Here is a 12,299-nt window from a genome sequence, read left to right on the forward strand (position 1 = left end):
ACACCTCGTAGGAACTCTAAGTAGCCCTACAGCCAGTTACTTCTACTATCACACGTCTTAGGTTTCTCCCTGCCTGAAAGACACACATGTCTTCTAGAACATCCAGTGTGGTCAAGGCTGTATTGAGTGGAGAAGCAGAAGGGGCCCACCCCGGTTCCTACCCTGAGCCCCAGTGCAAATCTCCCTCCGCAGGGCTCAGCTCCAAGGAGTCCAGCTGGGTGCATCTGGCTGGGGAGATTAAATTATTTTTGAATTCCTAACTGAATGTTCTTTTAATGGAAACTTAATGACAGGCATTGAAATAGATTTCCTCCCTAACCCCTCCTCCGGGCGCCCCCCTCCCCAAGGCTCTGTGTTGCCCAGTTCCCGATAACCTTTATTCCCTACCCCTGGACTTTTATCTCCCCAGTGACAAACAGCCCTTGCCGGACAGAAAGAGGAAATTCCAGTCATTGTTCTCAAACTTCTGGCTTCCAAAATAAAATGCTCTATCTCCCCTGTCAAGCTTTGATTGACACACACTTCCTGGAATGGCAGACAGCAACGGCCCAGGGGCGGGGCCAAGGGTTCATTTGCATGCTGTGCTTCAGAGGTTTTCAGAACATTTATTCCAAATGGGGGAAGATTCCCCATGCTGGCCACCAGCTCCTGTGTTATGAAAAACCTCTAAGGAAGGAAGGCACCCCTCACCTGCCCACACCATCTACCTGGGGAAAGTCTTCCAGGGCCTGTTCCACATCCACCAGCCACGGAAACAGACAGGGGATCATCTCACTTCTTAGAGTTGGCAACTGAGAGAGGATCTTTTCCTCACCCTTTCTCTCTTGAGAAATTAATGGTTAGACCATCTCCCAAATCTTAACTCTGAATATTGGAGCTTGAGCCAACCTAAGTCCAGGAAGATAAAACCAGGATCCCACTCTCCAAGTCTAAATCCCCATAGCAACAGAGATAAATCAGGCAAGTTAAGCGGAATCAGTAACAAGGACAACTTTGAATAAGGCAATGCATCATGGGATGCAGTTTTATTTTTTAAGGAGTAAGAAATGCTGAGTTCCTTGTGAAATGGATAGATCAGTGAATGTGATCATTGGCTCACCTGTAGCTATAGTGAAACTAATGTAGTCAGGCCCTGCTGGGAACAATGGTACCACATTGGAATAAAAAGCCTACCGTCAGCATCGCCAAGTTGGCCTTCTGGAACCTTCTGTTTCCCATGTATTTTCTTTACTCACTGAGCTCCTGGGTAACCCTCTCCCTCTGAATGTCCAGGGTTTTTATGCTGCTTTGGGGTTCCAGCCACCCCTTAGTACTATCAGCAGTACCCGGGTGGGAAGGGGGCATTTCCCAAGGGGTTTCTTCGATGTCTGTTAATGGTTGCTAGAGGGTCAATGGGAATTTACATTTCAAAAGGAGACCCCACATGGCAGAAATGCCTTGAGTCTGATAAAGGAGTATATGGAAGCAGATGAGCTTCCATCAAATAGCCCAGAAATAAAGGCCAATCACAGAGCTTCCAGCTGTCATGCAGCATCCCTAACAATCAAAAGAAACAGATGTTTGGGTCATCTTACTGCCAGCAGTCCCCAGGCACTGCTGGTGAGAAGCACGGACCAGAAGGAATGTGTTCTGGTGTGAAGGACCCAGTCCATACATTTCTCTCCAGTTTACAGAGGGACTAGCATTTTAAAGCCTCATACAGAGGGCCAGCAGAGAACTCTAGCTCCCTCAAGCTCGACAGTCCTGATTTCCTTCCATTTTATCCATAGATTAAACCTCTATGCCAACACACAGGCACCAAGCAATCTCCCGTGTGGGCCAGCTGCGTCAGTGCTATGGCCACCAACTAACTGTGCAACCCTGAACGCAGCAGACGGCCCACTGGTCTTGGTCAGAAGGATCAGGTTGGGTGGCTGGATCTGTACAAATGCAACCCCAGGCCCGGGCAGACAAAGCTGTCCCTACCGGCAAGTGCTGGCAGCTGCCACTCTATGTGCCAAGATGCACTGGAGGGGTGTGCCGGGTGGCACAGGGCGCACATGAGGGCAGCCGAGCTCATTTCCTCCTGGGAAGCTGAAGCCAGACATTTGTATCCTACTTGCCAGCCCTCCCACTGCTCCCTGGAGAAAGTCCATTCTCAGCAAGAGGGTTTCCATCAGCTGGTCCGTCACATTGATGCACAATGACTGACATTTTTAGAAAGAACGTGCAGTACCAGAGATTTAATATGTTAATCATCACCCTCAAAACAGTTTGATTCCTAAGCAGCTTTGAGTACCATCCTTTCGAGAATACATTCAAAATCACATAGGTGGGGAACTAAGACATTCACAGTAAAACCTTCCCCTAATGATCAATCCTGCCCGGCTGGCGTGGCTCAGTGGTTGAGTGTTGACCTATGAACCAGAAGGTCATAGTTCAATTCCTGGTCAGAGCATATGCCTGGCTTGTGGGCTTGACCCCAATAGGGGGCATGCAGAAGGCAGCAGATCAATGATTCTCCCTCATCATTGACATTTCTGTATCTCTCTCTCTTCCTCTCTGAAATCAATAAAAATATATTTAAAAATTTTTTAAAGAGCAATCCTTACATTAAGTTGATCCCTTTCAGGAAGATGCGGTATTGGCCCTTAGAGACAGGAAGACCTAGCGCTTTCCTCACTGCGGGGTCACATCTCATTCCCTTTCACACGTTTTCTCCTTTAGAAGCAGCATGTCAATACCAACCCCAGGCAGAAAAACACAAATACAGTTTTTCTCAGAAGCGTTAGAGGTACCTTTCCTTCTAAACTGACTTTGCCCCCTTTAAACTCCTCCTTGCCTTCTTGGGAGATCAGGAGATACTCTTTTAACACATTCATAGCCCTTTATCCCACGAATACAGATGGAAAGAAATATCACCACTATTTTCAAGCCAAGCATTCTTTCTTGCAGGAAAGTGTTCATGGAGATTCTGGAGCGATGATCTAGCTTCTGTCTAAATATACCACATGAGGTCGTTTGGGCCAAAACCCAGCCTGGGCAGCAGCACATGGATACACCGTAAAGCAGGTTGGGCTCGGAGCTCCTCTCCACGTTGGGGATGGAGCGACACAGAGTCCATAGATGAGCCATCCCTTGTTCCACCAGAAACAGTGTGACCCAGGTTGAGATGGGAACTCCAACGATCAGGGCTCGAGAGGCTCAGAGCCCCACAGCTGTTCGTTGTGGAACAGTCTTTTCTTATTGTCTTTGATTGGTTCAGTTGCCCCTACTCAGGAGACAATCTTTCCTTTGATAAAAGTCAATGTTAAAATAAAAGTGACTTGCAGATGACATTATGCTGTATAGAGAGAACCCTAAAGATTCCACCAAGAAAGTAGCTAGTCAGAGAAAGACAAGTACCATATGATTTCACTTATATGTGGAATTCAATGAACAAAATAAACTAACAAACAAAATAGAAATAGACTCAGATACAGAGAACAAACTGACAGCTATCAGAGAGGAGGGGCGTTGGGGTGAAAAAATGAATTAAGCACACACACGCAAAACAAAAACACAAAAAACTCATAGACACAGGTAACAGTAGGATGATTACCAGAGGAAACTGGGTGTAGAGGAGGTAGAAGAGGGTAAAGGGGAGAAAAATGGTGATGGAAGGAGACTTGACTTGGGGAGGTGAACACACAATACAATATACAGATGATTTATTACAGAAGTGTACACCTGAAACCTATATAATTTTATTAACTGTCACCCCCAAAATTCAATAAATTTTTTTAAATAAATAAAGTGACTTATTTCTTATCAGTAGAATGAAGACAAGAATATGTTTTTCCCTGATCCTATATAAAGCTCCTAACTTCTTCAAGGAAACTTTTAAAAAGACCTTATTTGATCTCCTGAAACTTTTGATGATTTTTGTCTGTTTCTATCAACATTGCATGATTTTAAATAATCATATTCAAGTGAGATCCCATGACTTCTATATTCCAGCTCCCTACAAATACAATGCACTAGCCTTGTAGAGTTTTGTAGAATCACGGTTATGGAGTTCAGGGGCATTGTGCTGGTGGACTTGGAAGGCTTTTGTCTGCTTTCATACCCCCACATGGTTGATTGCTTCATCATGCTGCTAGTCACTATGTATGTTCGAAACTTGGCTTTCCTTGTGTTGAAAAGCCGCTGCTACATTTTAGTGTCATCTGTCTCGTTGACTTCTGACAAAGTGAAGTTGGGGTTGTCATAGCCTCTCTTCATCTTGGCTCTCGCATCCCTCTCATTATAAAGGCACATGGCACAGTGAGGGGTATCCACTTCCACTGTTTTGCTAAAGTTATGGAAATCCACGCGGTATTTCCCTTCCTTGGTCTTGGACACGATGGGAGCAAAACGGTAGCCCCAAAGCACCTCTTCTGGGACATAAGATGTCCGGACTTGGCAGGTCGCGCTGGTCGACTCCACGGTGCCATCTAAAAACACCACTAACTCAAAGTCCTGCTGGAGAAGTGTTTCTGCCGCCATGTCGAAGAAGGGGCTGTTGTGATCAATGATGTGGTAAATGGTCAGTGGGGAGATGAAGAACAAATTTTCATTCCCGGCATCCACTACGAAGTTGATATTGGTCTGGTCCAAAATAATGGTCTCTCCCTCAGGAGTGACTGTGGTCTTCAGAAGCTTCCCATAGATGTGACTGCCAATGAGGAGGCTCTTCCGGAGGTTGGCCACTCGGATGAGGAGACACAGCTTCCCGCCCCGCTTACTGATCACGGCATTCTTGCTGAAGGTAATGGTCTTCGCACGCTTTTTGGGTCTGGAGATCTTGGCTAAAATGGCACCACACATGAAGGAATTGATGATGACTCCAAGTATAGACTGGAAGATGAGCAGGAAGATGGCAGTGCCGCACTGTTCGGTCACACACCTGAATCCATAGCCAATAGTCACTTGCGTTTCCAGAGAAAACAGAAAAGCTGAAGTCAAACCATTAATGTTGTCCACGCAAGGCGTGTGGTTGTCCGGTGGATGGAACTCGGGGAGATCTTTGTGAATATAGGCCACAGCATACCACAGGAGGCCAAAGAGGAACCAGCTCCCCAAGAAGGCTGTGATGAAGATGGTCATCTTGTATCTCCATTTGAGGTCAAGCACCGTCGTCCAAATGTCCACAAAGAATATAAACCTTGTCTGCGCCTCCACATTGCCAAACTCTATGTTGCACCTTCCATCTTTGGAAACCAGCCTTGTTCTTCGCCGAGGATGCCCCAAAAAATGAGTGACAAACCATTTCCGAAGATGTTTGAACATTCTTTCTGTCAACACCTTGATCTGAGAACACATCAAAGAAAAACAAACAAACAAAAATGTATTTAGAGCAGCAATGACGTGGGTGACACCCATAAAGAGCTACCTGTTTATGAAAAGACATTCCAAACAATCTGGGTTACTGACCATTTGGCAAGCTGACAAGTTTATTCTGGATGCCACAATTCTATTTTCAATAGAAACTTTCCACCAGAAGGCCATATTGCTTAACTATAAAGAGGAAAACTAATCCAATGAGATAGAATTGGAAGGAATCTAAGAGGGTTCCTGACCTTAATCGCACACAACCTTCAAAATGTTTGTGATAACCATATGACCTGTACTCTGATATTTTTATATTATTCTTTAAATGAGCTCTCCTTTGAAAAAAATAAAGTTAGGTTGGGGGGATGAGAAGAGATAAACCAAAGAAATGATATACTTATATGCATAGCTCATGGACACGGTATGCAATAGGGTAGTGAAGACCTGAGGAGGGGGTGAATAAAGGTTGGGAGAAGGGGGGGGGGTAACAGATGGGGGGAAATGGAAGATATCTGTAATACTATCAATAATAAAATATGTATTTTAAAAAGTTAATTTAGCTTTATATTAAGCAAAAATATCTATGAAAGCAGAAGCTTGATGCACTACTTACATTTTTTGTAATATATAAAAATAAGTAACTATGAAAAAAACAGCTCATAAATATACTACCTAAGCCATCTTGTGCACTGCTAGAGGCATATACATATCAAAAGAAATCCTGATTCGATTCAGTTCTCTCATTTATTAAATGAAGGAAATGAGACTCAGTTAATCCCAATGACCCATCCAGGCAGGTCATCCCAATGACCTAACAAAGCAGCAGGAGGCCACCGAGAGCATGAGGGTCCCTGCTGGTCAGTCCAGAAGAGCGTCTCCCCCTACTGCCTCTCGGTTATGAAATTTTCTTTTCTAAAGTTAAATTTCCCTGAGACATTTTCAGACAAGTATTAATCAACTTCCTTTTTGTGTTAATGCGGGACGCTGTTTAGAGCCCAATTCCTCAGTATAGTTTGGTCAAGTCCTACCATCTGATAGCAGAAGTTTTCTCAATGCATCTGCAAGCCTCTTTCTACTCTCTCTTTGTGGTATGCCAACATCCCCCCAAAAGTAGTTACGGTGGTCACCAGCAATATCTCACACGTCCTTCCCTGCTCCCAAGCTAAAGGACTGGGAGCTCTGACTTAAATTCTAATACTCTGTGAGGGTAGGATCGTGTTTTACTCACTCTTCCCCAGCTGCTGGCACAGTCTATGTCTTAGTATTTAGGATAAAAACATAAATGAAATAAGTCAGTGAATGAATTAAGCTCTTCAACTGCTATCTGATCAATGGTTTCTTATCGACGGCATTATTTTGACTTTCATTTTATAGCAAAAGAATGAAGGGATTTCCCCCTAAACAGCCAATGATGATGACACCTGTGGACATAAACACAAGACTACCTCCTCCCTTAGGCGTGCCTACTGCCACTCTAAGCTCATTCACCACGGTGAGCCATGTCTTCGTGATATTTTGAATTAAATGCAAATATGTTTCTAAAATAGATTTCAAAACCCCCTTCAAAAATGTGTTTACTCATACAAACTAGGAAGTGAAACCAACTCAGTGATAAACTTTAAACAAAACTGATATTCCACAGTTTCTTGCTCATGGTCTTAGACCAGGTGAAAACACAAGAAGCCAACAACCAAGTAGAAGTGGTAAAGAGAAAACCACAGCTGTGGGGATTTGAAATTTTGAGGACAGGTTCCAAAGATATATATTCTTTTAATGCTACCAGGAGAGCAAACAGCAGTGCCTGCCCTCATCCCACCCAACCCTCACTGACCTCAAGACCCCATGAGTATTAGGTGATGGTCCCAAATTGGACTCATGGAGGAAGACGTAGGCTCCTCCTTTCCCATGCTCTCCCCTTTCTCTGCACACACAGTCTTTAACCTTGCTTACATTCACTGGGACTTTCTCCCTTTCTCAGGTTTCTGGAAGCGCCTAGCGTGTCAAATGCTCTTCATAGAGTGGCCCTCACACAAGATACTAAAGCCAACAATTATCAATTGAATCCACATTGCCTTTGTCATACATTATCATTTCAGAGATGGCTCCTAACACACCACCTTCTGGGTTTTCCCCCACTACCCTTTTCCAGTCTCTCTTAAATCTGTGGTCTTAGAGCAGGTGAAAACACAGGGAGCCAATACCAAGTAGAAGTGGTGAAGAGACAACCACAGCTGTGGCGATTTGAAATTTTGAGGACAGGCTCATTTCACTTTGGAAGATAAAGAATATTTCTATAGAGTGAATAAGTACCCCCTGACTTATCTCTCTGGTAAGTTTGGGTTTCCATGCCTATATTGCTAATAAAATATCATCCGCCTGGCCTTGCGAAGAGTTGAGACAACAGCAACCGGTTTGCGATGCTTTCCCCAGATGGCTCGCACTTACCTTCATCCTAAACATATTCTGACCTGAAGCATCCATGGCTGGGCAAGGCAAGGAAGCGGTGTTGGGAGCTGGCCTCTGGATGCAGGCTGATTTGTTTTAGACCCAGCTTAATATAGTTTAGTCTTTCGTCAGTGGACTGATGCTAATTTGTACTAGCTTGAAAACACTTCATTGGGTAGTGGAGTTGTGTGGTATAACCAAGGCAATTGTTTGTTCTCAGACCAAGCCCCAGCCTGGGTATGTATTTTATCTTTCAAAACCTTGCATGGCTTGAATACCGTCATGCTAAGACATGACAAGCTGCCGGCTGAGGCCCCTGGGCAGCAGGCATGCTGTGTTCCGACATTTCTCTCCTCTCCTTGCCACGCTCGGTGGCTCCCCTGCTGTGTCGCCCAGGTCGTGCCCAAGAACTTTTACCAGAAACAATTAGTTATCCTCAATCTCCCAGACTCTGCCCTGGACACCCTGAGATGGTGAGACGTCCAGGTGTTCACAAAGACACAGGTGAAAACATAGACACAGGTAAGTACATATTTGTAAGATGAAAGTAAGATCACACCAGGAAGCAACAAGATACCATGTTAATCTCTCTGGACAACAGTCCCTGTTATGTAAGAAAGTGACATTTATAAGCAGCCTTTATTGTTGGATTTTTTAAAATAAAATCTGGCCTTTATGAAAGGTACTTTTCACATATACCGTTGATTTATTTATTCAGAGAGTGAGAAGAATTATACCTAGAGAAAGCAAGACTACAGGATAAATTCATCCTCTGACCAAAGGATCATTCACAAGGCAGACCCCAATGTACACAGCAGACATCCAATTTTGCTTAGACAGTGGCATTTAACCCAACCACAGACAAAGCAATATGTATTTTTTAAACTATTGGTTGATTCGAGATTGGCCCTGGTGTCTGGGTTATGTAACACCCACAGATTTTAGGTTACTTTCTATTGAAATCAGTAAATCTTAATGGCAAGCAAAGGGCTGTATATTAGCTAATATTTACCAAGGTATTCTGAGTGGCCTGGCAAAGCAAGTGAATGATTCAAGAATTCAGCATTAGCGTTCTGTAAACAGTCCACTCTCAGAAAATAAACTTTTTGTAAGCTTTTCGAACACTGAGTGTATGCTCATCATGTAGGATTTCAAAGACAAATAGAACTTGGTTCCTGTTCTCAAGGGGCTCACAGTTGAATGGGAACATGAGCTCCGGAAATCGGCTGTTGCAATGTGGTTGGTTTGTATAATGCCCAAAGGAACACCTTTCCTAAAAGACCTCTGTCAAATGGGTATCCATCCCCTGCGAAAACACATCAACTGACAAAACACTCATTGCCTTTATATGTACATTCATGTATTTGTCTACTATTAGCCAACACTGATATTTGATACTGGGATGTGTACCAGGTACCATGGGAGACACCAGGGAATCATCCTGTGGAAGTTTCCAGTCCAGTGTGGGGGTAGGAGATGCAAATGAACTGGAAAAAACAACAGTCTGTGTGATACCAACCAGGATAGAAAAAAAGTGGGAGTGATTTGAGGGGTACCTCATCTGAGAGTGCTAAGGCATGAAGATGGCATTAGAGGCCGCTTAGTAGGAACTCTATACATGTGTGTTGACTGAAGATAAATCAATTAATCAATGTGTGCATAAATGCAGTGAATTTGCTGTCACCTATGTGGCTCCCGACTGAGATATTTTAGGAGAGACGGTCCTGTGCCTTCTTAATCAATATAACTGAGCAAACACTCTACTAATTGAATATCTACCATGTACCTGGTGCTAGACTAGGAAACCAAGATGATAACAGTGCCTGCTCTCAAGTTGCTCCAGGTTAAGTTCATCAATAACCGCAGTACAGCAGGTGTGCTGCCCTGAAAGGGTTGAGAACAGGGTTTTAAAAGCAGCCACCAAAGAGGAGACCCAACAGGCCGGGTGCCAAGCTGATACTCTTCAACACACCTTTGCAGGAGCGCAAACAGGTGCCCTGACTAGGAGGACTTCCTGTTTTCTATGAAAATGGTCTCACGCTGTTGGAGGATGGCCACCCAGCTGGATTTGCAAATCCTCAGAGCCCCGAGGAGCCTCAGTCATCGAGCCAGCCCCCCCTCCCCTGGACTACCTTTTTAATATCTGGAACCTATGGTTGGCAGAAGGCGTCATGTCCCATTTGCTCGGTAATTCCGAGAGCAGTTATTTCTGATGCCTTGTGCACTATCAGGCAGCTCACTTGGGGTCAGCCTGGGTTCTTAAATAGAACTTGGCAAAGCCAGTGGAAACAATTTTTCCTGGCCTCATGGGCATGTAAAGAGGCATCGGAACCTCAGGACTCTGCCAGCCTAGATTGGAGAATCCACTTTAGGAATAGCCCACCTTTGGCTTGAGTGTCTGCTCGTGCCCTCTCCACCATAGAGCCCTAAGTCTTCTGTGTCCAGGGTGGGGATGCCACACAGGCCTTCCTGGGCACCTGGCTCCGTCCAGAGAAGCGAGCTTGGGAACAGGAGCCAGGGAATCACAAGGTCTATGGTGTTGGTGCTCTCCCAAGGCACACCGCGTTCTGCAGGTGCCTCCGGAGCCAGCTGGTCCAGTAGCATCAGCTGGATAACTACAGAGGTGGGCCATGCACGGGACTAACAGTGGATGGGAGACCTGGTCTATGGTGTTCATAGCATAGGCCATAACCAAAGGCAGCATGACAGAGTGGAAGGAACTCCAGCTTGAGGACTCACAGACATGGATTTGAACCCCAGTTCTGTCACTTAACGACCAGGTGGCCTGATCAAGCCACTTAGCCTTACTGAGCCTCAGTTTCCTCACCTGTGAAATGGCTATAATACCTTCAAAGGTGTGTTTTAAATGCAATCCCATATGTAAAATTCCTAAAACACAGAGATTATACAATCAATAGTAGCAACTGTTATTAATTCAGAAATTGAAGCTTGGGGAGCAGTGTAACCAGGAGTCACTGACCCAGGCCATTTAGTGTCTGGTATGCAGAGTCACATGGGCTGTGGTGATGACAGCCAAATGAAGGAAAGGCTTCTAAGAGAAAGTGACCAAGGTTGTGACAATTCATCCATGTCTATGGCATCAGAGCACAGCCTCCCAATGTGGAACAGAAGACCTGGGAATGGCAAACATGTTTATAGAAAGGAGTTGTCTATAATCAGGCAGAAGCCTTCTCTTGGAGAGGTGAAACAGGAGAGAGGGAGAGAATTATGGTTGGCGAGGCTGAACAGAGGCGTGGTACGCAGGGCAATGCTGTTCTTCTCTTACATAGACATTAACTAGAAATTTGATGGCATCACTGATAAAATACATATGCCCACTGAAAGGAGAAAAAGCAGCTCTGGCATCAGGGAGCTGGCCTGGCACCCACACTTGGTCTTGGTGTCCTTCTGTTGAACACACTCTCGCAGAACATCAACATCAGAAAGACCACTCCACAATCACATCTGAACACAGACAAAGCATGAACATTGTCTAACCCATCAAAACAACAAAGATTGTCATTCTGGTTATAATGAGTGGATCACTGTGTCTTCACCAGTAATGGCTATGGCTTTACACCAAGCTTCTCTCCTTCTAGATAATGAGATTTATTAACATAATCATAGAATTATCCCTACCTCCTGACATGTAACCCAGAGCAAAGTATTGCTTCCTTAAATATTACCCAAATCACCTAAAACCAGCCCAAATTCTATTGCAGTGCTTTCTAATACTCTCTCAGTGAGGTTCCCCATGGTTCCTCAAAGCCATTTTACAAGCCAATTGGTGAGAACCAATTTCATTCCGTTACTTCCAGAAGTCACACACACATATGTACATACTTTGGTATGTTTGCTTTGGTATCAGGATGTAAAGAATCAAGGAAACAACCAAATTTAAATACAAAAAAATCATTAAAATGAGTTAAAATTTTCAAGTTCAGTTCTTAAATTCTATCTAGCTAACTTGTTTCCCAAGGCCATTGGTCATCCTGAGATGATTATACTCTCACCCCAGAGCCCTGTATCTCTTCATGGCACCTGGTTGGATCCCAACAGGAAGTGTCAGGAGGTGTGATGGCCCCAACAGTGCAGCCAGCCTGGGAGCTGGTGAAGCTGAGCCCAAGCTAGATGTCTGCAGGGTCTTACCAGCCTTTGCTGTGGAGTCAGAAACCTAAGCCTTAGAAGCTGACACTTACTCTGTGTGTATTTTCAATATTGCTTTTCTATTGTTCTTTGTCACTGTTTCTAAAAGTATTTAGGAAATGCTAGTGTGTCGCAGCTATGCAAACAAGGACCAAAAAGGGGGTACTTCGTCTCTGCCTGATTCCGAGTTTTAAAGAGAGAGCAACACATCCCTGGGGTGGTGAAAGCAGAGTGAGAGAGCTCTAGAAGCCATGAGACACTCACAGAGTTGGATCTACTAGGCTTCTATTCCAAAGACTTCCTAAGAATGCTTCTCTCCTAAGCTTCAGGAATTCCACATCAGACTGAGCCAGAGTTAGGATAAGAGAAGGCAAAAG

The 12,299-nt window shown here is 44.5% G+C and overlaps 1 protein-coding gene across 1 annotated transcript; it reads right to left on the reverse strand.

The window, feature by feature from the left end:
- Positions 1–1,002: 1,002 nt before the first annotated feature.
- KCNJ1 (potassium inwardly rectifying channel subfamily J member 1) lies at positions 1,003–7,812 on the reverse strand (the record flags this gene model as incomplete). The annotated part of the gene is made up of 2 exons (XM_080650093.1): positions 1,003–5,310; positions 7,777–7,812. The coding sequence occupies 2 exons, from the start codon at positions 7,810–7,812 to the stop codon at positions 4,171–4,173; spliced, it is 1,176 nt and encodes a 391-aa protein (XP_080506219.1). The 3' UTR covers positions 1,003–4,170.
- Between the last annotated feature and the right edge of the window lie 4,487 nt (positions 7,813–12,299).

Source organism: Plecotus auritus (assembly GCF_963455305.1).
Source record: "Plecotus auritus genome assembly, chromosome: 13".
Classification (NCBI taxonomy): Eukaryota; Metazoa; Chordata; class Mammalia; order Chiroptera; family Vespertilionidae; genus Plecotus; species Plecotus auritus.